Raw genomic sequence first — 24,094 nt, 5'->3', positions numbered from 1 at the left:
TTCGAAAAACAGCAAGATCCAAAATCAACCTTATTACAATCAACATATGGTCCTTCGAACCGGATAGCAACGAAGAATTGTGGAGTTCGCCGGCGACCGAGAACAAAAGGACTGCATTCCAGAGCGATAAGGCGGCCGGCGGACTGTTTTTTCATAGTGAACATTTTGTGATCTTTGCATTTACTTTCCAATACTATATGATCTTTGCAGTTACTTTGCAATTAAATAGCAAATTATAAAAGTGAATATACAAGTAACATTTGAGTGCAATTAATAAACGTTAAAATTGAACTTTGTCGTCGTTTATATAAGGATATTTACGTGAAATTTAGTGAAACAAAGTGTCAAATATGGATCAATTAATAAGTTTGATACAAGATACAGCAACTATATTACAAAAAACTCAAACAAATATCAAGAAATGTCCTAAAGCACGACTAACAAAGGGGTATCTTGAGTCGCGATTAAAAAGCATAGAACATTACTGGAGTATATTTCAAAGTGCGCATCAAGACCTTCTTAAGTGTACGCCGACGGAAAAACGAATTGATATACCTTATTTGGTTAATGAAGATTACTACGTTTATGAAGATTTGTACTTCTGCTTAAGTGGCGATATAAAGGACATGTTATCATCGTTTTCGAGTGGTAAATGCAATAGTACTGCCAGTGACAGTTCTATAACAGGAGATAAAGTGAAGTTACCTCGCGTACAGCCACCAGTTTTCAGTGGCAGCTATGAAGATTGGCCAACGTTTCAAGACATATTTGAGTCACTTATACACAACAACAGCTCGTTAACCGACGTCGTGAAGTTGCATTTCTTGAAAAACAGTGTCAGTGGCGAAGCACAAGCTTTACTTAAGAACATACAAGTAACAGACGCTAATTACGAAGAAGCTTGGAAGACTTTAAAGAATCGTTACGGAAACAAAATAATAATTGTCAATGCTATTATGAAAAGATTATTTTCGCAGAAAAAGATATACTCGCAAACTTCTAACCAAATCAAATCACTTTTAGACACAACTACGGAGTGTTTGAACAGTCTAAGCAACCTTAAGGTATCCGTTGAATCCTGGGATCCTATGATAGTTCATTTGATTGTGTTGAAACTTGATACAGAGACTCACAAGGACTGGGAAGAATATTCCTTTAAGAGTACACCGGATGACTTACCGAAGTGGTCTGAATTGAGGACTTTTCTTGAAACCAAATTCCGGACTTTGGAATTTATTCACCAGACTACTTCGGCCGCTCCTTCAGTTTCTCGACCGGCTACGCAGAAAACATTTCATTTAACTTCGCCAGCTCCTGCTAATGAACAAAGTAGCTTGAATACAACACCACCAGCGACTTCAAGTAGAACATGCATCAAGTGTAATGATAATCACACGCTGAGTCACTGTAAGGACTTTGCAAGTATGGACGTAACTGAAAGAACTGACTACGTGAAAACAAACAATTTATGTTATAACTGCCTACTCAGCGGCCACTCCGTGTTCAAGTGTCGTTTACCAACATCCTGTCAAATTTGTCACAAACGTCATCATTCTCTACTACACCACACAAAAAACGAAAATATAAAGGCACATCTTAGTCAGATGGAAGAAAATAATGATTATGACGTACCAAAAGAAGAAGTAGAAGATGATATCACTGTAGCAACGCACTTCATTACTAAAAAGTCAGATGCTTTATTAGCTACAGCGCTTGTCCTAGGAAAGGGTGAGAAGGGGCAAGTGCTAACACTGCGGGCTTTGATTGATCAAGGTTCAGAAGCGAACTTCATTTCAGAGAGAGCCGTGCAATTGATGAAACTACACAAGACCCCGGTCCGGGGTTCAGCCACAGGACTGCAATCAATGAAGACTTCAATCAACAGTATGGTACAGTGTGAGCTTCAGTCAAGATTTGACACTGATTTCAACCTAAACATCAATGCATTTGTCTTACCTACTCGAGTAACCTCTGAACTTCCATCACAAACACTTACCAAGACTCACCACGCTTGGCAGCACCTTAATGGACTCGATCTGGCAGACCCGAACTACCATCAACCAGGTCGAGTAGACATGCTTCTAGGCGTTAAGGTCTATGCACAAATTTTACTGAACGGCTTAATCAAAGGTCCTCCAGGCTCACCATGTACACAAAATACAAGCCTTGGATGGATTGTGTTCGGAGACGCTGAAGGCAATTCTTCAAAAAATATTATTGTCATGCATCACAAACTCGACTTAGACCTTCTGGTAAAAAACATGTGGGAACTGGATTCAGGAGAAAAACCAGAACTTACAGCAGATGAGAAACTTTGTGAAACTATTTATGCAAATACAACTACTAGAACAAAAGAAGGAAGATATATAGTGAGACTCCCCACAAGAACAGAGAAACTAAAGTCAACAGAAGGACAAACAAAGGACATAGCACTGAGAAGATTCAAACAACTAGAACGAAAATTTGAAAAGGACGAAGAATTCAAAAAGGAATACACCAAAGTCATAGAAGAATATTCAACATTGAAGCACATGGAAGAAGTTCCAGACACTGAAATAGACGCCCCATCAGTATATCTCCCACATCTTGCTGTGATTAGGAACGACAAAGACACATCTAAAGTGAGAGCTGTGTTCGATGCTTCATCTAAAGGCATAAACAATATTTCACTTAATGAAGAGCTACTGGTGGGTCCACAGCTTCAAGAAGATTTAAGGAACATAATCATGAGATGGCGTATGAAGAAAATCTGCTTCGTTGCGGACATACAGAAAATGTACCGTCAAATTTTGGTTACAAAACAAGATGCAGATCTGCAGCGTATACTTTGGCGCAAATGTGCAGCAGACCCTATTAAAGAATACCGCCTGCTTCGTGTCACGTTTGGTACAGCATCTGCACCATACTTAGCTGTGAAAACATTACAAAGGGTCGCAGAAGACGAAGGAAAACATCACCCAGTAGCTGCAAAAACGATTAAAGAAGATTTCTACATGGATGACCTCATGTCGGGCCAAGATAACACAGAAGACGCTGTAGATGTAGCCAAAAATATTGCAAATATTCTGAAAAACGGAGGATTTGATCTGCAGAAATGGTCGTCTAATAGCACCAGCTTTTTGAAGCAATTCCCACCGGATGAGAGAAACAGTAATGTAAACATGGCTATCAACCTTGACGGAACTGTACGTGCACTGGGTATCACTTGGAACATGGGTGAAGACAGTTTTCAGTACAAACTTGAACTACCCCAGCAGCCGATAACTATTACAAAGAGAAACATACTAGCAGAGACGCAAAAACTATTCGATCCTTTAGGATGGTTGGCACCAAGCATAATTCAAGCCAAGATGCTTATCCAGAAACTTTGGTTGCACCGATCAAGTTGGGATGATGAAGTAGAACCTGAAATAAAAGAAGAATGGTTAAACATAAGACACAATTTTGAAAACTTAAAGGACGTCAATATACCAAGATGGCTGCACACAACTAAACTAAGACTAGATCAAACTACGATACATGGATTTTCTGATGCATCTACAAAGGCTTATGCAGCTGTCGCTTATTTAAGAGTAGAAACTGAAGAAGGTGAAATCAAGACGAATATCATAGCTGCTAAAGTCCGTGTAAGTCCAGTGAAGCCAGTATCTTTGCCACGATTAGAGCTATGTGGCGCTGCGCTGCTGGCAAAGCTGCTTAAACAAATTAGAGAAGCCATGAGAATCCCTGAAAGCCAAGTGTTCGCATGGACTGACTCAACAATAGTTCTGTCGTGGTTAAAAGGAGACCCCAACCGCTGGCAAACCTTCGTCAGAAATCGCGTGGTGTCCATTCTCGACGATATTGGCGACAAATGGCATCATGTCACATCCCAATCTAACCCTGCGGATGTTGCGTCACGTGGTTCCCCGTTACCAGAACTCATTTCACATCATTTATGGTGGAACGGGCCAGAATGGCTGAAAGCTCATGACATTCCATTTAATAAATCAGACGCCACGACAAACCTGGAAATGAAACGAACCTTTCACACCAACTTAAGAGTACAAGACGAAGATAATTATTCAATTGTAAGCCAGTTTGACGATTTTGATGATTTACAAGAACTTGTTAAGACGATTACGTACTGCAAACGCTTTTTAAATCATAAGAAGATTACCCCGAACCCTATATTTACAACAGAAGAGTTACAAAATGCATTGACGACTTGCATTAAATTGGTTCAACAACAAGCATTTAATGATGATATAACTAGACTACGAAATAACAAGAATGTAAGATGTGACAGCAAATTGAAATCATTAAATCCTTACCTGGATGAAGTTAATATACTCAGGGTGGGCGGTCGTCTTAAACACGCAAATCTGAGCGAAGACAGCAAGAACCCTATAATTCTGGACAATAAGAACCGACTTACCTTTTTACTTGTGGCTGATGCTCATCAAAGAACCCTTCATGGCGGACAACAGTTGATGATGTGTTACCTAAAAAGTAAATACTGGATCCTAAAAATTAAACAAAAGGTCAGATCATACATCCACAAATGCCTGATATGTGCACGACAAAACGCCACTGCCAAGAAGCAGTTAATGGGAGATCTACCTAAGGAACGGGTTACCCCAGCGCGTCCATTTCTGAATAGTGGAGTCGATTTCGCTGGTCCATATCAGACACTTATGTCAAAAGGGAGAGGATTAAGAACCACGAAATCATACATAGCTATATTCGTATGTATGGTTACTAAAGCCATACACTTGGAGCTTGTCGGAGATTTAACCTCGGAAGCTTTTATTGGGGCCTTTAGACGTTTTGTCGCACGAAGAGGTAGGTGTGCACATCTCTGGAGTGACCAAGGGAGGAACTTCATTGGAGCAAATAAGGCTTTGGCAGATGCATTTGAAGATGCAAAGTTGGACTTTGATGGAGATATAGCTAGAAAGCTGGCACAAGATGGAACTCAGTGGCATTTTGTACCAGTATACAGTCCCAATTTTGGTGGATTGTGGGAAAGTGGAGTAAAGTCTATGAAGTTCCATTTAAAAAGAGTCCTTAATTCTCATCTTACCTTTGAGGAATTTTCAACTCTGATCTGCCAGGTCGAATCGTGCCTTAACTCACGGCCTTACGTTCCCATAGACGACGATGAAAACACGGATCCTTTAACCCCAGGACACTTTTTGATTGGAGAGGCACCGATAACCATACCATCACCAACCTTCAAAGATATGAACATGAACGTTTTGTCTCGTTGGCAACACCTGCAAAAAATGTTAAATGATTTTTGGCACACGTGGCAACAAAATTATTTATCAACACTTCAACAAAGAACGAAATGGACAAAAAGGGAACCGGAACTTGATATTGGCCAAATCGTATTAATAAAAAACGAAAACTTACCTCCTGGAAAGTGGTTATTAGGACGCATTGTTGACAAACATCCCGGAAACGACGGCCTAACGCGAGTGTACAGTGTCAAGAGCGGTGAAAATATTGTTAAACGTTCTATCAGTAAACTTTGTTTCTTTCCAGTCGATGTCTCAGAATAGTTAGATTTATTTAATTATACATTATACGTTAATTAACTATTGTTATACTTGTTTATAACGTCCAAAAATTATATTTGTTCTGATAAAGAACATATCTTATTTTTATTGTTATACTAATTTGTAAATTTCTTTCCAATTTTGATGTTTATGCAAACCTGGTTAAGAAGTCTTACACCTAATGAATGTATTACTAATGAATTGTATTTTAATTTTGTTGTAAATTGTGCATGATTATTTGATTTTGAAAAAGGATAATCAATATCCTTTTGGTGGGCGGTATGTTAAAGCTGTTTAAAAATCTTATATGTGTGCACGGCCCACGCACACATGCATATTGTATTTAATAAGTACTTTCCTAAACACACTTCAGTCTTCAATAAATCGTAGAACAAGCAACACTCATTTGTATTATTTCGAAAAACAGCAAGATCCAAAATCAACCTTATTACAATCAACAGAAATAAAGATGATCAAAAATGAGTATTCAATAATAGTAATTTTTAATTGAATAAATTAATTATAATTTTAAATTTCAATTTCAAAATGTAATTAAAAATTAAATTAACAATTACCTTTTGCAATTGCAATTGTAAATTGAAGGCGCAATAACTTTTTACAAGTAATTGAAGCTATTAATATCAATTACAAATTGTCCTTACAATTATTAATTAGTAATTCAATTACTTTTTGCCCAACACTGCCAGTCCAAATAATAAGCATGAAAGAGAGGAATGCTCTGGGAATAATGTCATGCCAATAACAAATTAAGTTGCTATATATTATATAATTGCTATCAAATCGCAATCGTAGCCGCATTTGCTACGCCGTAGCGCGTAGCAATTAAGTTCAATATTCCATTCAACGCTAAACACGACATATTCATGCCAATTCGTACGTCCACTGACATCAGAATGATATCTAAATTATGTCATTCAGTTATCGTGTAATTCGCTCGTACATGTATTGGCGCGAGCATTCTGATGTCAGATAGGTATGTTCGAATTGGCCTAATAGGGGATATTACTGCAATGTTCTGCAGTGCAGCACTAGTTTTTTTAGTAAACCATGGAGTAACTTATACATACTGTACCTTTAACAGGGTTTTGACAAGTTTACAGCGATATAACATCGATGCATCAAGGCGGTTTGTTTACAGAGGACCTACCGGGAAACACGAATCCCAAATTTCGCTATCTGCCTCTTTGTCAGAGATGTTAGGTGGCGGGGTTTCGATTTTCTTGTTTCGCGATAGACCCTCAGATTGTGGTAGTGGCGCCACCTACGCAGAGTTTCGCTTAATATTCCCTATTGTAGTTACGCCTCTTCTAAGAGCTTGACTTAACTCACAGCGAGCGTGTGACACGCGCCCTAAAAGCACGCTTGATTAAAGATTTATACTTCCTTTGCATCAAACGTTAGAAATTTCATTGTAATAACGCTGAATAGGAACACTGGTTACACCGCCATAATACCCGATTTCACCCCCTAAACGTATCTCTGTAAATTGAGTTACAGGGTCGTCGGTCGTCGAGCTTGCTCAAATTGATTACAGGACAGAAACGAACTTATTTTTTCGCCTTTCCTGGTTTGTTATTTCTAATGCAAACGCAAACGGTTTAGAATAAAAATAATAATAACGTTAGATTACGTAGGTAAACAAACTAATAAGTTGCCCCAGCTTTTTGTCATGGCTCATGACATGAGAGCCTGAGGTCCGCTTGATACATATTACAAACTTTAAAAAAAACATTAGGGGATATTACTGCAATGTTCTGCCACCAGAGTGCAGGCCTAGCCTTTTTAGTAAACCTAAGAGTAACTTATACATACTGTACCTTTGAAAAGGTTTTTGACAAGTTTTTAGAGATAATAAAATATGACATTAATGCATCAAGGCTGTTTGCTTACAGGGGATCTACCGGGAAACGCGAATCCGATAATTCGCTATCTGCCTCTTTATCGCTCGAATATGCAAGAGTGACAGAAATGTTAGATAAAGAAATTTTCTTGTTTCACGATAGACCCTCAGATTGTGGTAGTGGCGCCCTGGCGCCCCCTACGCAGTTTCGCGTAATATTCCCTATTAATAAATATTCCTAATCCAAATAGCACCTTCGACCCCCAAATTTTAAATTAAAAACACGTAACAACTTACTCCTGAGACCACAAAAATTGTAATCGTTCGCGGTATCAATAAAATACACCATAAAGTCCATAAAGAATAAAATAACACCCCAGCCACCAACATCGGATCAGTCGAGTCGCAACTGGAACACACGATGCAAACACACACATACTACCTAGATTCAACTAGAAACCAAATCATAATAATTAGGATATTTTATGAAATATTTTTTGATTTGTGTTTTTTAAGTAGTCATACATATATGTTAACTATAAACTGAACTTTTCTTTAGTGTATGTTATCTATTTCAGTTTATACTTAATATTAATACTCACGGTTGAAAAGCGCATTCATTATTGGATCACGGAAAGAAGTGGTGTTTGTCCTAGCTGCAAACATTGTACATGGAATTGTTAAGAACACTATAAAAAAATTTAAACATCTTGTCGCCATGTCTTTGCAATTAAATCTAATAAAAATATAATTCAATTTCGAATTTATTATGAAATTGAGCTATTGTAATCGAAAATGACTGAATTCAAAGAGAATAGTTATCAAACAAAGAGAATATAACCACTTGGTATCAAAGAGCATATAATCACTACGTCACTTAATTATACAAAGAGAATATAATCACTTTTGATTGTCCATGACAGTAACAAGCAAAGGTAACAAGTCACAAGGTAGGTAGGTACTCTTTGATCACTAGACAAATAAACAATCATACTTTATAGGTACAGAAAACTGCGAAATTACATGGAGATATTATGAATGAATTCATTGATAAAGTCGCCATGCACTATTACGGCTGATGGTACTTAGTCAGAACAAATAGTAATTGCTTGAACATCGTAGTGACTATTTATTAATCTGTGGAACATCCAAGAGTTATTGAAATAACTACTATACACTCGATGGTCATATCTTGGTCATATCCATGGAGACTATATAAAGGAGCCAAATCTCTATGTATGAAAAGTGTCCATCAAAAAACAGTAATTAGGCGGCGCCACCATACACCGAAATACTACCAAAAACAACCTACGTAATTTGGTCGGGTTATTTGTTGCCTTATATGGTTAATGTTATACTCATGTCCCAGAGCCTAACTAGCGCCACCGGAGAGATTAGGAACTATTATTTACAGCTGAAAGCCGGTCACTTTTGCAATAGTTCTGCCATAAGAGATTGTCGTCCTTTCTATACCGTCCATAATCATATCCAAACAGCGAACGAAAAAGTAAGTTTATATACTTAGTCAAATCTATGTCAAAACAGATGCCAAGAAGACCAGTTTGTCCGTAAGCATAAAAACCGGCCAAGTGCGAGTCGGACTGGCGCACCGAGAGTTCCGTACTTTTTAGTATTTGTTGTTATAGCGGCAACAGAAATACATCATCTGTGAAATTTTCAACTGTCTAGTTATCACGGTTGTTGAGATACAGCCTGGTGACAGACGGACAGACGGACAGCGGAGTCTTAGTAATAGGGTCCCGTTTTTACCCTATGGGTACAGAACCCTAAAAATGACAGGTCTGTGAGTTTGTCAGAAAAACTGTGTGACGTACAGATTTACAAAACGCTTTAAATTCTATTTAATTTAGTTGGCTTGCAGTAGTAGCACTTAATAAGATCCGTCTTTCATTATTTCATTAAACATTAATTAAAAATGTGAACACAGAAGCAAGTGGGTTTATTCCATATATTTAGTTTATTTTTTGACGCCGTGAAGATTGCAGCACAAAACATATGTAGGTATAGTTAATATTAATAACTGATTATCGAAAGCATTTTTATACTGTAAGCATGTAATCTAGTTAGTAGATAGCGACAGTAACCGTCCCGTAGGGGTCTGTAAATAGAATCTAAACAAATAAAGTGAATATTTGTTTAGATTCTATTCTATTCTGAAAGAGGCGGTTGGTAAAATCTTAAATGTAAGTTTTACTCCCTCTAGCTGGTCGCAGGCTTCCCTCCCGATAAAGTTTGGTGGACTCGGTATCCGGTTGACGGCTGATCTAGCACTCCCGGCATTTCTGTCATCTGCCTACACGCACACTCCCTCTCGTCGGCGGTATTCTACGTATCCCTTCAACCGCTGGCGTGTCGATGGCGTGCCTGGCAGAGGCAGAATCTGCTTGGGGGGCTGACCATGCCGTCGATCTCGTCCCGGAGGATAAGTCAAGCCAAGCGGCGTGGGACGCTGTCAACGATAAGATGCGACACCAACTCCTCTTTCAGGAATCCCATGACCACCATGAGTGAGCTAGACTCTTCGCTCCCATCGCGCAATTTTGGCACTGCGATAGAGCCAAATGCTCTGCAAATCGCGGTTTGCCTTCGTCTGGGCATGAAAATTTGTGAGGCCCATGCGTGCAGTCGCTGCGCCCAACCGGTGGACACTAGGACGGCATGGCCTGCACTGCAGGATGAGCGCTGGTCGTTTCTACAGGCATTCCACCCTGAATGATTTAATCCGCCGCGCCCTCAGCACCGCCGGTCTTTCCGCGACGTTCGAGCCGTCGGGCCTCTCGGCGGCTGACGGCAAGAGACCTGACGGCTGCACTCTCGTGCCATGGAGCCTGGGTCGCCCCTTGGCGTAGGACGCTACCTGCGCCGACACGCTGGCCCCGTCCCACGTGGAGGGGTCTGCTCGAAAGCCTGGGACGGCCGCGGACCAGACACAGACACTAAAGCGCCGCAAGTATGCGTTCTTAACGAACGAATACGATTTTGCGGCGCTTGCGGTGGAAACTTTGGGTCCGTGGTCAACCGACACCAAAAAGTTTGTTAAAGAGGTGTCGGTTCGACTAGTAGGCGTCTCAGGCGACCATAGGGCGGGCTCCTTCTTTGCGCAGAGGCTGGGCCTGGCGATTCAGAGGAGGAATGCCGCCAGCATTTTGGGGAGTTTCCTGGAAGCGGGGGACTTAAGGGAAATTTTCTATATTTAGTTTTTAATTTGTATTGTTTTGGTTTTAGCTTATCTAGGTTTAATTAGTAATAATTAGTTTTAAGTTTTGATTTTTTTATGTATTGTACATTATTAATGTGTGTTGACTAAATAAATAAAATTAATCTTCGTATTCAAACATTTTCAAACAAAATACTTTTTCCAAATAAAAGTATTAAACAATCAAGATTCTATTCTTGAACTAATTTATTCATTTTTGTAAAACTTGTACACCATACATACACACATACATATACATACATTACGGTCCGGAAGTATACTAATTTCCTGTTTAGAATTTGTTTGGCTTAATTTCTTTGTCCTAATTTCTTTTCCTTTACAAAATTAATTCTTCTCCTGACAAAGACGGACCGGACTTTGAGCGTACTAAACTTAACAAATAAATAAAAAGTTTAGCGACTTCGAACGTAAGTATGTTGCTCTTGGAAGCTCTTCAAGGTTTTATACTTTTCACCGTGTAATATTGGAAATATGTACCTATTTAGCTTCAAGTCGAAATATTAATTTTTAAATTACAACAAACTTTTTTAATGTAACAAACAAAACATTGAATAAATTACAAAGGAAGGTTACTTAAATAATTTTTTTATAATTAATTCTAAAATAACACTCTCACATACCTAACACCTAATACGAACAATGAGCACCTCCTATGTTGAAATCCGTCTTAGTTTAATGCTGTAAAGTGTGTCATAGAATAAGCCGGGTAAAACGTAAGTGTGGCGCCGATTTTGACGCTAGGGCTAGAACAATGGGAAGGTTAGGTTCACTTACCAATTTACTGGTGCTTATGAGCTGCGACTGCGGCGAATGCAGAGTAAGTACACGATCTCGATAACGCTAAGTAAAGATGCTCCGAAGAACACTCCACCCACACCACCAATGTCCACTGTAAATTATACAATCAAATTAATGATGCCCTTAAGAAATTTAGGTAAATATTTTGTCTATAGTCTATATAAATCATAAAAAGGTTTCATCCCGTTTTATCATCGATCTGCAGCCTGCAGCGCTTTCTTTGTGCATGTTGCAAGCTAATATCTGGAACACGCTAGGGAGAGTTTATAAATAGCCTAACTATTTATAAATAGGTTGTGTAAAACTTTCGCACACATTTCGTGCTATAGGATGCTTTAGGACGGCGGATACAGATACACTATACATACTTAAATCTTCATATCAAAATTGTGTCTAACGACGACTTATGCAAGCGTTAAGGTTTGCCATTATTTTACATTGTAACCTGTACTTTATGGCTTGTTAACTATTTCCAACATCATGAAACAAGTGGAGAGTAACACGTCGCAAAGAAGTATGATAAAATCGCGAGTTTGCTACGCTAGTTAAAACTTTTACCAACAGTCTCGAGAACTATTGGAAAACCAACTTCCCTGATGATGGCATTTAGGGAACTAATCCATATACCTACTTTATGAGTACAGTTGAACTAGAAAAATAAAATCACCTAGAAACTCTTATGCCCAGGAATAAGGCTCCTGGGCATAAAAGGAGTTTCTAGGTGATTTTCTTGTTCTAGGTTAATTTCATAAACTTATTAGAGACTATCTATAGAGTACCCGTATACACAAACAAATAAAAAGATTTCTTAGTAAGTCGCATGGCATACCTACATGACACATTTCCACCTTGAATATGCCGATGTCTACAGCTACAAGTAGGTAACTAGCTAGATAATATGCGTGAGTTGAATTACAGACTAGATAATGTTATGTTACTAGATAAAGTTCCAATTATAAAGAGGTAAGGTACCCGGGTAAGACCGGACTAGTTTTCGGCGAGTTGGAAGCTCACAAAATAGTACATTTCGATGCTAGTGCGGAAAGTATGTCATTACTTCACGAGTACCGAGTTATCTTGGCAAGCGGCTACGGCCTACGGCTCGTGGCAAGACTCGGGACGAGTGAAGAATGACATATCCGCACGTGTATCGAACGACGTTTTTTAATACAGTTGCGAAAAAATAAGAAAAGCAACAAGTAAGGAATGGAATTAGAAACTTTTATATTATTAATTCTGTGACACTGACATCATTGACATTGACATTATGAAGAGGTGTTTTTCTAGCTTTTATTCGACTAGAATAGATTTAGTTATTATTGAACCCACTTCAATGAAAGTTTTTTTTCAAATGCATGTTCTATAAGACAGAAACAATTGTAAATATTAAAACATTGTATTATTATTACATAAATATCGTTATTTACGATTATTTGTGTATCGTATATTTATAAAAACAATATCGAATGTTGCCTTTGGAAACTTAAAACATTCTTGCAGTAAGAAAATACGCCTCTTCTTTGACAGGCGTTCCGTTCCATTCAGACAACTTATTAACAACGGTTTCTCAACATTAAAAAATAAACGTGTTATAATACTTATAATGATGAAGAGGTAAGTAATAAAATATGAAATATGCATATTTTTCGTATTCTTCCATTAACAGTAGGTTTTTATGTTGATTACGACGTTTAAAGGAAACTAATATTAACACTCATCAATAAGTAGTCATGAATTGTAACAAGTTAAAATTTAAAAAAATTGGAAAAGTAAAAAGCACTAGTTCGCGAAAACCAACTTTCCGCTCGCTAAACAGCCACGAAAAGTAGCACTTTTTGAGCAACTGTATAAAAAAATATATTACATATTTCCTACTAAATTTTGCCTCCGAATGTTTATTGCAAATGATAAAAAGAAAACAAAATTTTATTATAAATTCACATAATGCCATAAAATAGTTTATGAGTAATCTACACTCAATGTTGAATACATTTTTTCAAGACACCATACCGAAAAACCCTCTTGGACTAATCGGACTTATTGCTAATTTGAATAAGAATAAGAAAATAAAAATAAGGAGAATAAGTATGCAACGTTGAAAAATATCCGGTCTTCTACTAAATTTTAATTTTTCCGCACTTTTTTTAATAGTAGAAATTAAATAAAATGGAACTCAAAAATTTCCATACTAAATTGTTGCCATGTTTAAGCATTTTACGTCAAAAATGTAACAGTTACGTAGCAAGTGACGCCCTCAATAATTTTCTACAATTTCTTGTCGGACTATACAATGTGGCAAGAGGGGCAATATGAAATAGCGTCATACATTGTATTAGTGATGTAAAATAACTACTATTTTGGAAGCAATTGCGATCATACGATCTTACCCTCCATCCGATCTTAGCCGGGTATGCCTTACATGAGGAAATTCCAAGCATGCCGTACCCTCTTCTAACTATTTGATATTTTGATGGTACGTAGTTTCAAAGAGACCGAGTAACTTTCCAGCATGAACGCGAACGTTCAATTAAACTTGCTTCAACTAAATTGGTTTACCAAATCTTTAGTATAGTTATGAACCGTTGGTGCACAACTAGGTAGTTACAAAGATTCATAAAACTAAAAAGCGAGTTTTACTTACTTTGTTCATTTTTCATTACTTCTTGATGTAAATTATTTCCCAAAAGTACGACATGCAGATTTAAATAATATTAGATGGAGTAGCTTGTGCCCGCGACTTCGTCTGCGTGGTGATGACGATAATGATGATTGATTAAAATAAAACTCGTGTTGGCCTCATACCAAATTTCATCTAAATCGATTCAGCAGTCTAAGTCTGAAGAGGTAACAGACAGTCAGACAGACAGAGTTACTTTCGCTTTATAATATTGGTAGGGATGAAGTGATACAATTGTCTAAGCCGGCCTTCAATTTAATGTGATTTTTTGACGCTTGACGCTACAAGCGTCAGAGTGGTAAGAAATCGCTTGATGCGATGTTTTGTGATCGAAGCATAAGCGTTATGAAAGAAAGGACTTGCTCCCCGTGACTATCAGCCGTGACGCAGCTGCCGTAGCCCTGCTGAATAGATAGGTATACTCCTCCTCCTCCTTGCATCGGTTTCCTCCTCACTGAGGGTCGTGGTCACTTCTAGGGAACAGTTTCTGTTGGACAATTTGCCGCCACCTCTTTCTGTCCGTCGGCGAGTGTAGCGCACCGTGGAGCGTTACATCAAGGGCTGAGAGAATTTAGTCTGTCCACCACATTGGGCTCCTGCATCTCGGCTTATCGATTTTGATTTTACCAGTGACTTCCAGCTTTTCCACGTTATCACTGTCTTTCCTAGCAATGTGGCCAAAATACACAAGCACTTTGCGTAAGCAGACAATAGACAACCTGGTTGTAATGATCAGTTCATCAAGGATCGATGTATTAGTGCGGCGCGCTGTCCAGTGTATGTTCAGCATCCTTTTCCAACACCACATCTCAAAGGCATCAATTCGGTTACGGTCAGCTTTCCTAAGGGTCCATGTCTGCACCATATGTGAAAAGGGCGCAGAGACATGGAGATAGGTATACTATCTGATATAATTAAATCTAATCTCGTAACATGGTCGACTTAATGGGCCTTAGTTTAATGTCAAGTCATGATTATACTGATTACGGCGCGGCGTAAGGATGGAATTCTCTTCCTAATTGATTGTAACCTAAAAATACGGACTTGACCCTTTACCGCATACGAAGCCATATATGGTGGATATGATATTCAACTCTATTGACAGCTATTAAGTTCAAATTTAAACAAATATTTTTATTACATGCAGTAAGGGGTTAAGTTATTATTATTTGGACGCCTTTTATGTAATCTTCTTAGTTTTACTTTATACTTAGTAATACTTACGGCCTCCTGTATTTCTAGATATGCTAATGAAGTATCAACATTGAATGGAAAGCTTCTTAGTTGCTCGCACGCAACGCAAAGCCCAAAATGTATAAAAGCGTAATACACTTGTAATTCGATTCAATGTAGCACATTCAAATGAAATTGGTTCGTTGAATAGTTGCCCTGATGAGTCGTACATAAAATGAACTAGCTATATATTTATATAGCGATGAGTTTCATTTGAAACTCATCGTTTTTATGGCTCCTCAGACATCACTTCACTCACACCGACGTCTCCACTCGATTATTAGCCTCATGAAACGCAAGTGGTCGCTAAGCTGCTTTTACCACTTCATAAACACCCCGCCGAGACAGGCAACACATAGTTGTTGAATTAATGGAAATCGCCAGAACAAACTTTGCTAAAACGGTACTCGTATAGAATCTCGATTATTTCACTTTACTCGTATTATATTAAATTCTTTATTCAATTATATTATATTGTATTATGTTGAAATACTTAATCTGACCTGTTACAGTGAAAGAAAATGGGGGTGTGTAAAATAGGATTACGAAAAAAAATAGCCGCAACCGAATAAAGAACCTCCTCGTTCTTGGAATTGAAGTCTGTTAAAAATATAGCAACATGCCTGTTCCGATCTCTGTATGTCTGTGGGCGAGCATTATCGGCTCTAACTATACTTACACACTTTATTAGGACAACTTACCATCCCCCTATCTTAGTAACGTATAACTACCTACTTGCTAGCAACCTAGGCAAGGTTATGTTATCACTTTCAGTTAGATTTGTTTGTTATTATTTAGATACCTTCATATTAAAGTTAAATTTGATAAATTTAGCGATGAAATAAACAGTGCATTAAAAATTGCCGATTTCTCGCGCCGAATGTTTGTCGGTTTTGATTCAGCTTAGGAAGCGTATTCTGATTGTAATAACAGGCTATGGATTTGATCTGGATTTGTTATGGATATGATCAACCAGCGTCAAAAGTTACATTTCTGGTTGAAGAAATGTAGCTTCCAATAGTAAAGCCAAGTTTTAAAACTTGGCCTGTACTAAAATTTCATCCGGGTGGGAAGTATAGTCGCTCTCATAAAAAAGTGACAGCGGTAAAACCAGGAGGCTGATTCTGATTTAACATTTTGTTAAGTTAAGGTGTTGCTATTGTTTTGACAAGACCTTGAAAATAGCTCACACTATATGATGTGCGCGACAATCAATATTTTTTTCAATTAAAATCATGTGATCACTCATCGTGCATCACTTATTGATTCACGTGAGATCAGAATCGGCCACCAGTGCGCGGGGCTATGCCTAGTTACCGACTAAAGCCATCTTATCCCTGATAGCATGACGCCGAACTCGCAGCGTCGGCAGAGTGTTCAGCCTTACCACACCACGGGAACCTCGGGCTATGAGCTCTCTTGAAACGGGACTAGGCTCCCGGCTGGAACAAAAAAAAATACTTTATGCGAAAGTTATTCATGATATAAAATAAATTTAAACGAATAATTCGTTATCACTTCTAATGAATTTTAAACACATCCCGACGTTTCATTTTTTTATCTATATGTATAAATGCGTGTGTGTAATACTTGTAATTAGGTACATTACTATTAACCATTGCATTCGGCATTCCACTCCCACTCACGTAAATCCATAATTAAAGGGCGTCTAATCCTTATCTTTCACTTTAGTTTACTATATCTTCCTTACAGGCATTTATCTAACCTTCACCTTAGGTACCGTATCAGTTGTAATAAGGTACTATTTAAGTTATTTAACCGATCAGCACAAAACACTAACCTAACCTAACCTTAAAATTAAAACAAAAAACATCTACATAGCAAAACAGCATTCATCCGTGCAATAATTTGTTGTGATTTTTTTGAAGGACGATTTATAGAATTTAATTGAATAGCTAAGTTTAATGCGAGAAGGATGTCGTTCAGATAATTTTCATTTGTAATAATCTTAAATCCTTTGTAGTACAAAACTTACTGAAAAGAAACATGCACAGCTTTGTAGTTTATTTCCTCGCAAGCCATTGGGCACCCGCAGTTGGTGTTCGACTGCATGCTTTCTAAAAAATAAATTTAAGACAATTAATAATCTTGTCCTCGGTTACCATATTATTTCTTTAATATTCATTGAATAAAACAATTTTAAACGAATTATATGGTGTATAATTTTTTACCCCGTCAAGAGCTCGAAACGTAAGTAAGTAATTAAAACACAAAATGGCATCTCATATCACCACAATCATGGCACCATTTATAATAATGATAATAGGCTCAAATTAACCTTTATTTTTATACAGGCAGCCAAGTCCGGAAACGTTGCAAATATTATATCCATCTGAAAATGTATAGGGAGATTTAAATTTGGGGAGCGATACAACCACACTGGAAAAAGTAAACAAAAACATCCTGCTAGTCTTAATTTCCACCAATAAAGAATGCACCAATGAAGATGTAGGTGCTGGAATATATGAATTAAACATAGGTTAATTTATTCGTCTTGATTTTTTTATTTTACACGTCGAGAGTGTAGGTTGTTATGTCACCGAATACATTTACATATACAGCCTAAGTTAATCTACTTCAAAAGCATATTTTGTGAGAAGGGATTTTTTTTTCGTAAATACAGGTACATAGTTACTTACACGATAGTTCGCTATTTCCACAGGCCTTAAAGGCATATTTACGACAAGGTATAAAGCATAAATTATGTATTACCGCCTTACCCCTTGGGTTAGTAATGCTCTAACCGTAATAAAGACTAACTTACGTATGAATTATGAATGATCTAAAACTAAACTTGTCTATTAAAAGACGCCTGCGTGATTACAAAAGGTAGCCTGTAAGGCATGGTACTGCTGTAGGTACACCACACACGCTGCATTAGTGCCGCAAAAGACAGATCTACGTGAACTGAACTTACTTAGCCTGACCATAAAGTGATGTGTGCAGTTACACAAGTCTACTTGGATCTTAGCTCTGCAGTACAGCACGCAAGCGCTGTATGAGTACCGCTGGAAAGGCCAGTGGTGCGCAAACGCCGGCTTCTCCCGCACGAGCAAGCAACCTCGTCGGAGTGGGTCCAAGCGGTGAATAGTCATGTCGCTCGTTATTGCTTCCGACTGTGAAAACTTTATGATTAATCATCAGTTTATTATCAACTAAAACGTTTCATACAAACCGACAACTGAGATTCTGTCGCACATCTGAAAGCATCTTTAATTTAAAAATATTTCATTGAACTGTTTTATATGGATTTGTCTAAAAACTGGGCTACGTAGAAAGCAATTGCATAACGTTACGATCCTCAGATCTTGTAGAATTAGTATTACCTAATTAAAATGTAACTAAAAGTGTTCAACTACCTTCAAGGTTGCATTGAGTTCAGACACGAGGGGCATAATGTCGGTGGTCACTATTTTTTCTACTTTGACGGATACTACGTCATCAGGTGCGTGTATGCGCAACTAAAACGAAAAAGTTTATAACGTTTTTAAAATGCCATTATTTTCGCGATTTTATTAGTATTTCTCAATAAAAACTTCTACAAACCGTAATCAACCGACTAGCTGTGAACACCAGGCTCGGCAGACCGGTGGTCCTGTTGATGTACCTGACAAACCCATCGCCTGTCAGCCGCGAGTTAAACGTAAAGCACGGTCCGTACTCCGTTTCTAAGGGGCTGAATCTGTAAACGACAATACGCGTTTTTCTGTAATCGTTAGGTAGGCAGTTATTTTAGACAACAAAGAAATCATACAGATATAGACTGTATACAGATACAGATCCTTTTCTTCGTCAACAGGTGCTATTAACAAGAAGAACGGGATGAGTAGGTATATGAACAACTAACAAAATGAACACTAATAGGCTTTTTAGCGATAAGACCGCCTGTTGTTACCTGGTTCTATTTTTTCTTTAAATATTTCTTTGTAGTTTTACATGTATGTAAAATGTATAATTTTGTTGTAATAAAGAATATTTACTTACTTACTTACTTACTAATAGACCTAATAGTTTTAAAAAAAACAAGTGCAGTAATATACACGCATAAGCTTTCAGCTGCTAGTGTATTAAACAATATAATATAACAATATAATATATGAGTGGGTTTTCCTTTTACTAATAGGTACTAAAAAATGGCCAGGCAAAATGTAAACATAAAGCGTCTGCTTAGTATCAAGCCGTTGAATACATTTCTTAGATAATTCATAGCATAGATTATATACTTATTCAAGAACTGTAAGATAACTTTACAGAAATGGGTAAGACGGTGGGATTTGAATTTTATGCTTAGCTTTCTAAGCCTATGCCACTTTATAACTTAATCTTTATTATTTTGTAGATATGGACGTACTCGTACCAAATGTAGTAACAAAACGGCTGAGCGAACGGATTTCAACCATTTTTGCCCAAGGGATAGCAGCGAACTCTAGAAAGGTTAGCTTTTGAACATTGAACAATTTTCCGTCTCGTGGGAGCTGTGTAGAAAATGCAAGATTTTGTTCCTGTATTGAAGTAACCGTAGCCTAATGAGCCTCCTATTATTGTTGTCACAGTTATGATCTGATATCTTTTATTCGAAGTGCTAAAAACGCACCTGGCGCGTAATCATCCGTGTGCCTCCGTACGAGTAGGTACAGCAAATGGCCATGCAATTTTGCGGCTGGGTGTACCTAAATTCACATTAACTCTAATGATAAATTACATTTCACAGCAATTGTAAGGCTTCCCTGCCCACCAGCACTTGTTCAACACGTCCTCACACTTCAGCCGGTAGTCTTTCACGTAGTCCATGTAGTTGTCGACGCAGGTGGTGTTCTTGCAGTTGGTGCACTGTTTGCACTGCTGGTTGTTGTAGTAGAGCACATCCCTGAAGAACGCCAACATTGTAGGTGGCAGTTTCTTCCTGATAAATAGAAAATATTATATGGTCGACCGACGTAAATGCATCTATGGGTTATTGAGTCTATTTACGTTTAAGGTGAATTACAAGAGCTCCCGTCATCTAATGATAAAAGCCTGAGCTACTTGGAGAAAACCAGGCAAGTGTGAGTCGGACTCACCCACCGAGGGTTCCATACAAATATTGTTTTTTTTTTTACAAATTTATAGATATCTGATTTTTTCCTATACTTGTAGTGTAAGACGATATTACTTGCCAAATTTCTAAGTTCTAGGTCAACGGGAAGTACGCTATAAATTTTGATTCCCCTGAGCTGAGAGTGTCGGCATATGTGTTTTTGCGGCATAAACGGCCGTATCTTTTTTTTACGTTAACTTAGAAGTTTGATTTTTTCACAGTTTCAAGGGACTGTAGACCTGAGTATATGGTTTTAATTTCAAGTCGATAACTCCACGCGTCCCCGAGATAAAACTGACAACAAAGTTATCCTGTAAGGGTTCCGTTTTTTTTTCCTTTTGAGATACGGAACCCTAAAAAACAGGAAAAGTAGAGGGTTTTCCGACCAATCGTATTCGAAAAATAAATAATAGAAGAAATAATCCCATCCTTGCATTTACCCTGGTTGACCTTAGGTACATTTACGCGATCAATGCAAATATGGTTTCTTAAAAGTAGGTATAAGACTAAGATTTAATCATTATCTTTTTGTGTGTTTATACAAGTAAAGATACATATGCCTGTGACTATTAAAAGGTTCTGAAGAATTGTGACACCCTTGGTCTTTAAAACCCAAAAATATATGTACGGCCAAGCTGAGTTCGGCCGGATATAACAGCTGTACGTAATAATAGTGTCTATTGTAATAAGTATTTTTAACTTGTCTCTGTCTTTTGTATGTTATATTATATATTAATTTTGTTGTTTTTCTTGTTACCTGTCGTGATTGTTTCACCGGATGGTCTCAACGGAAGATCAGCGCTGGAAGTCGCCAGCAACATGCTGAGGTGAGACCATTTCGTGGCACTTTTTCTTTTAATTATGTTTCTCTGTTCTGTATTACTTTATATTTCTGTGTGCTAATGAATAAATTATTTCTATTCTATTCTATTAAAAAATACACAATCAGGTTTTTGCGTCGTGGTCGCGTACCCGGGTAAAAAAAATCAAAAATTATCTGACCATAAAGAGTGTGCTTTTCGTTCGCTGATAAAAAGCAGTCTAGAATTATTAACTAACTCCCCTTTTCGGAATGTTCTTATAGCTTCAATATTTTCCAGTAAAATATATAAACATACGCAGCCAAATAACTTCTCAGCCTATCGGAGTCCAGCTGTTCACACAGCGTCACGGTCGGGAAGGGGGTGTTCCAGGACAGGTAGTTGGTGTCCACGGAGTAAGACACAGAACCTTGCGTGTAGAGGTCCAAAACTTCTCGCAGGATGCTGCACGTGCCCCAGCAACTGCCCAGCAATATAGACAGCCAGCATAGTCTGTAATTCATTAAACTATTGAGGCATGCTGTGATATAATATAAGCTCCTACCTAAATATAAACCTGTTTAGATGAAGCTATTCACAATGTAAATGTTAAATCTACTAAATCAGCAAAATCTATAGCTCGGGTGACATAATGTCCCAGGTGTTAGGTTCTAGTAACAATTAAATGTAATAAATAATGATTTGTTCATTTGTGAAATGTAATAAATAATACATTATGTAATTGAACTACTTGAAATAGAAAAATCCTATTGAGAAAATGATATTTTGTTGGATTATTTAGACGACCGGTTTGGCCTAGTGGGTAGCGACCCTGCCTATGAAGCCGATGGTCCCGGGTTCGAATCCCGGTAAGGGCATTTATTTGTGTGATGACACAGATATTTGTTCCTGAGTCATGGTTGTTTTATATGTATTTAAGTATTTATATTCTTCTTGAGCTTACCGTGGGGCTTAGTCAATTTGTGTAAAAAAATGTCCCATGATATTAATATTATTATTATATTTGGATCACAATTCTAGATTTATACTAAATCGGTTACACTACAAAATCAAGCTATTATAAATTATTTTTAATCTACCATAGGTACTAGCGTTCTGTAAAATGTGCCATTTTCAACCAAAAGGGTACTTATTGTCGCTTGTCAGTAAGGCGCTATTTCCATATAGCTTTAATTAGAAATCAACCTTATCAACAAGCGACAATGTGGTACCTTTTGGTTGAAAACGTCACAAATGATTGGGGTAATTTAATATAGTAACTCCATATCTGGTTACTACATAAATACAAATTAAGAGAAATGTGCGATAATACATTTCGAGCAGCGCTATTAGCTCCTTGTGCACTGAAGAAGTTAAATTGACGAGCCATTTAGGGCAGTGATTAATATTCAGGCCTGCGTAATGACATCATTAAGTCGGCACATTGACATAACGAGCCACCCACTTTGCCTCGACATTCACTTTATAACCACATGTGAAAGAAAGCTGATAAATTTCATTAGCATTTTAAGATGACGTACCAGATCATTTTAAGCATTGTTTTTTTTATATATATATATGCATTTCATTTTTCATTGTGCTAATATTTCGAAATTTCATAACACTTACCTTTTAAAACTTGGTACGTGCGATAAAGAAATCACATGTCCGATCCCGTGAAGATTACTAATACTGCCAAAATAATTGATCGCATACACAATCCGGTTAAATAAGGAATTATTCTTCGGATTTTTCATTTTATTGTAGTATATGTAGCTGGTATCCCCATTGTTAGCTGAGAACAATTCAATCAAGTAACTTTTAAATAAGAGAAAGAAAACTAAAATAATGAGTGGGAGTGGTGGGATTCGTTTCGGATAAATTCTATAAGAATAGACACAATTTACATATCATATTGTAGGATGTAGGGAGAGAGGACAATGATCTAGGGAATCTCAATAGGACTAATAATTTGTGTCAGTCCAACAACAACGGAACTCACCCTGAATCCGTATATGCAATTTCTACTCATATACCTGCTACAAGTCTATTAATTGTACCTACGCATGGCAGTAGTTAATGGACTTTACATGTAACTGACCTAATAAACCAAGCTCACGAAACACACGCAGGACATAAGCATGCCATGAACCATGCTACTAATGCTCTATGATTACCAACATAATTATGAATACCATCTTTTGCACCTACTAAAGTAGGGTACCGTCGTTCTAAAATTATGGCGTTTAAAAGGCCCATATGTTGAAAATTTCTAAATTTTTTTTTTTATTCTTTTATTAACATACAAGATATATACAGTGGTACTACGTAAACGAAATAAATAACTAGCTTAAATCTAAAATAGCCCCTTGAGGCATTGTACCAAGGATGCTGGCGGCATTTCCTCGCTGTATCACAATGCTGATACGTTGTGCGAGGAAGCCGCCAGCTCTTCGGTCACCAGCAGTTAAGTCAACCAGACGCTTTGCGATTTCTGCAAACAACTTGTGTTTGTACCTGTGTTTCCCCGATTTATCGACGAGTGTTGGACCGATTTGGATTTTTTTTTTGTTTAAAAAGGCATATATCGCAATTAGTCCCCTGTCATTAAGTCAGGATCTGACAATGGAAACCCGGAAATATATTATAGATACTTCACTTCTTTGGGTAGGTACTTATAATTTTATAGAAGCTCGTGCATTTTCTTTCGGGATGTCTCTACCTAGTTTGAAATATATTTTTTCGTTTATATTACAATGAATTTATTTATTTATAAGATTTTATCCACGAAAGTAGCAGTATGTAGGTATAGGTATATGCATTTAGCGAACAGGCAGAAAACCCTA

At 37.5% G+C, this 24,094-nt stretch overlaps 2 protein-coding genes across 2 annotated transcripts; one reads left to right on the top strand and one right to left on the bottom strand.

Annotated features, from left to right (window-relative positions):
- Positions 1-260: 260 nt before the first annotated feature.
- LOC134753385 (uncharacterized) lies at positions 261-5,944 on the top strand. The gene has a single exon (XM_063689273.1). It carries the CDS (start codon positions 351-353, stop codon positions 5,544-5,546), a length of 5,196 nt encoding a protein of 1,731 aa, XP_063545343.1. The 5' UTR covers positions 261-350; the 3' UTR covers positions 5,547-5,944.
- Positions 5,945-11,355: 5,411 nt separating this feature from the next.
- LOC134755475 (sodium channel protein Nach-like) lies at positions 11,356-23,008 on the bottom strand. The gene is made up of 10 exons (XM_063692029.1): positions 22,878-23,008; positions 21,567-21,761; positions 20,074-20,274; positions 18,918-19,053; positions 18,731-18,832; positions 18,289-18,487; positions 17,650-17,703; positions 17,347-17,428; positions 16,668-16,792; positions 11,356-11,531 (listed from the first exon to the last, which is right to left on the bottom strand). Exons 1-10 carry the CDS (start codon positions 23,003-23,005, stop codon positions 11,431-11,433), a joined length of 1,323 nt encoding a protein of 440 aa, XP_063548099.1. The 5' UTR covers positions 23,006-23,008; the 3' UTR covers positions 11,356-11,430.
- Positions 23,009-24,094: the final 1,086 nt, after the last annotated feature.

This window comes from Cydia strobilella, chromosome 2, assembly GCF_947568885.1.
Source record: "Cydia strobilella chromosome 2, ilCydStro3.1, whole genome shotgun sequence".
Classification (NCBI taxonomy): domain Eukaryota; kingdom Metazoa; phylum Arthropoda; class Insecta; order Lepidoptera; family Tortricidae; genus Cydia; species Cydia strobilella.
The sequence above is the reverse complement of the archived record's forward strand: the minus strand, read 5'-3'. Positions and strand labels throughout refer to the sequence as shown.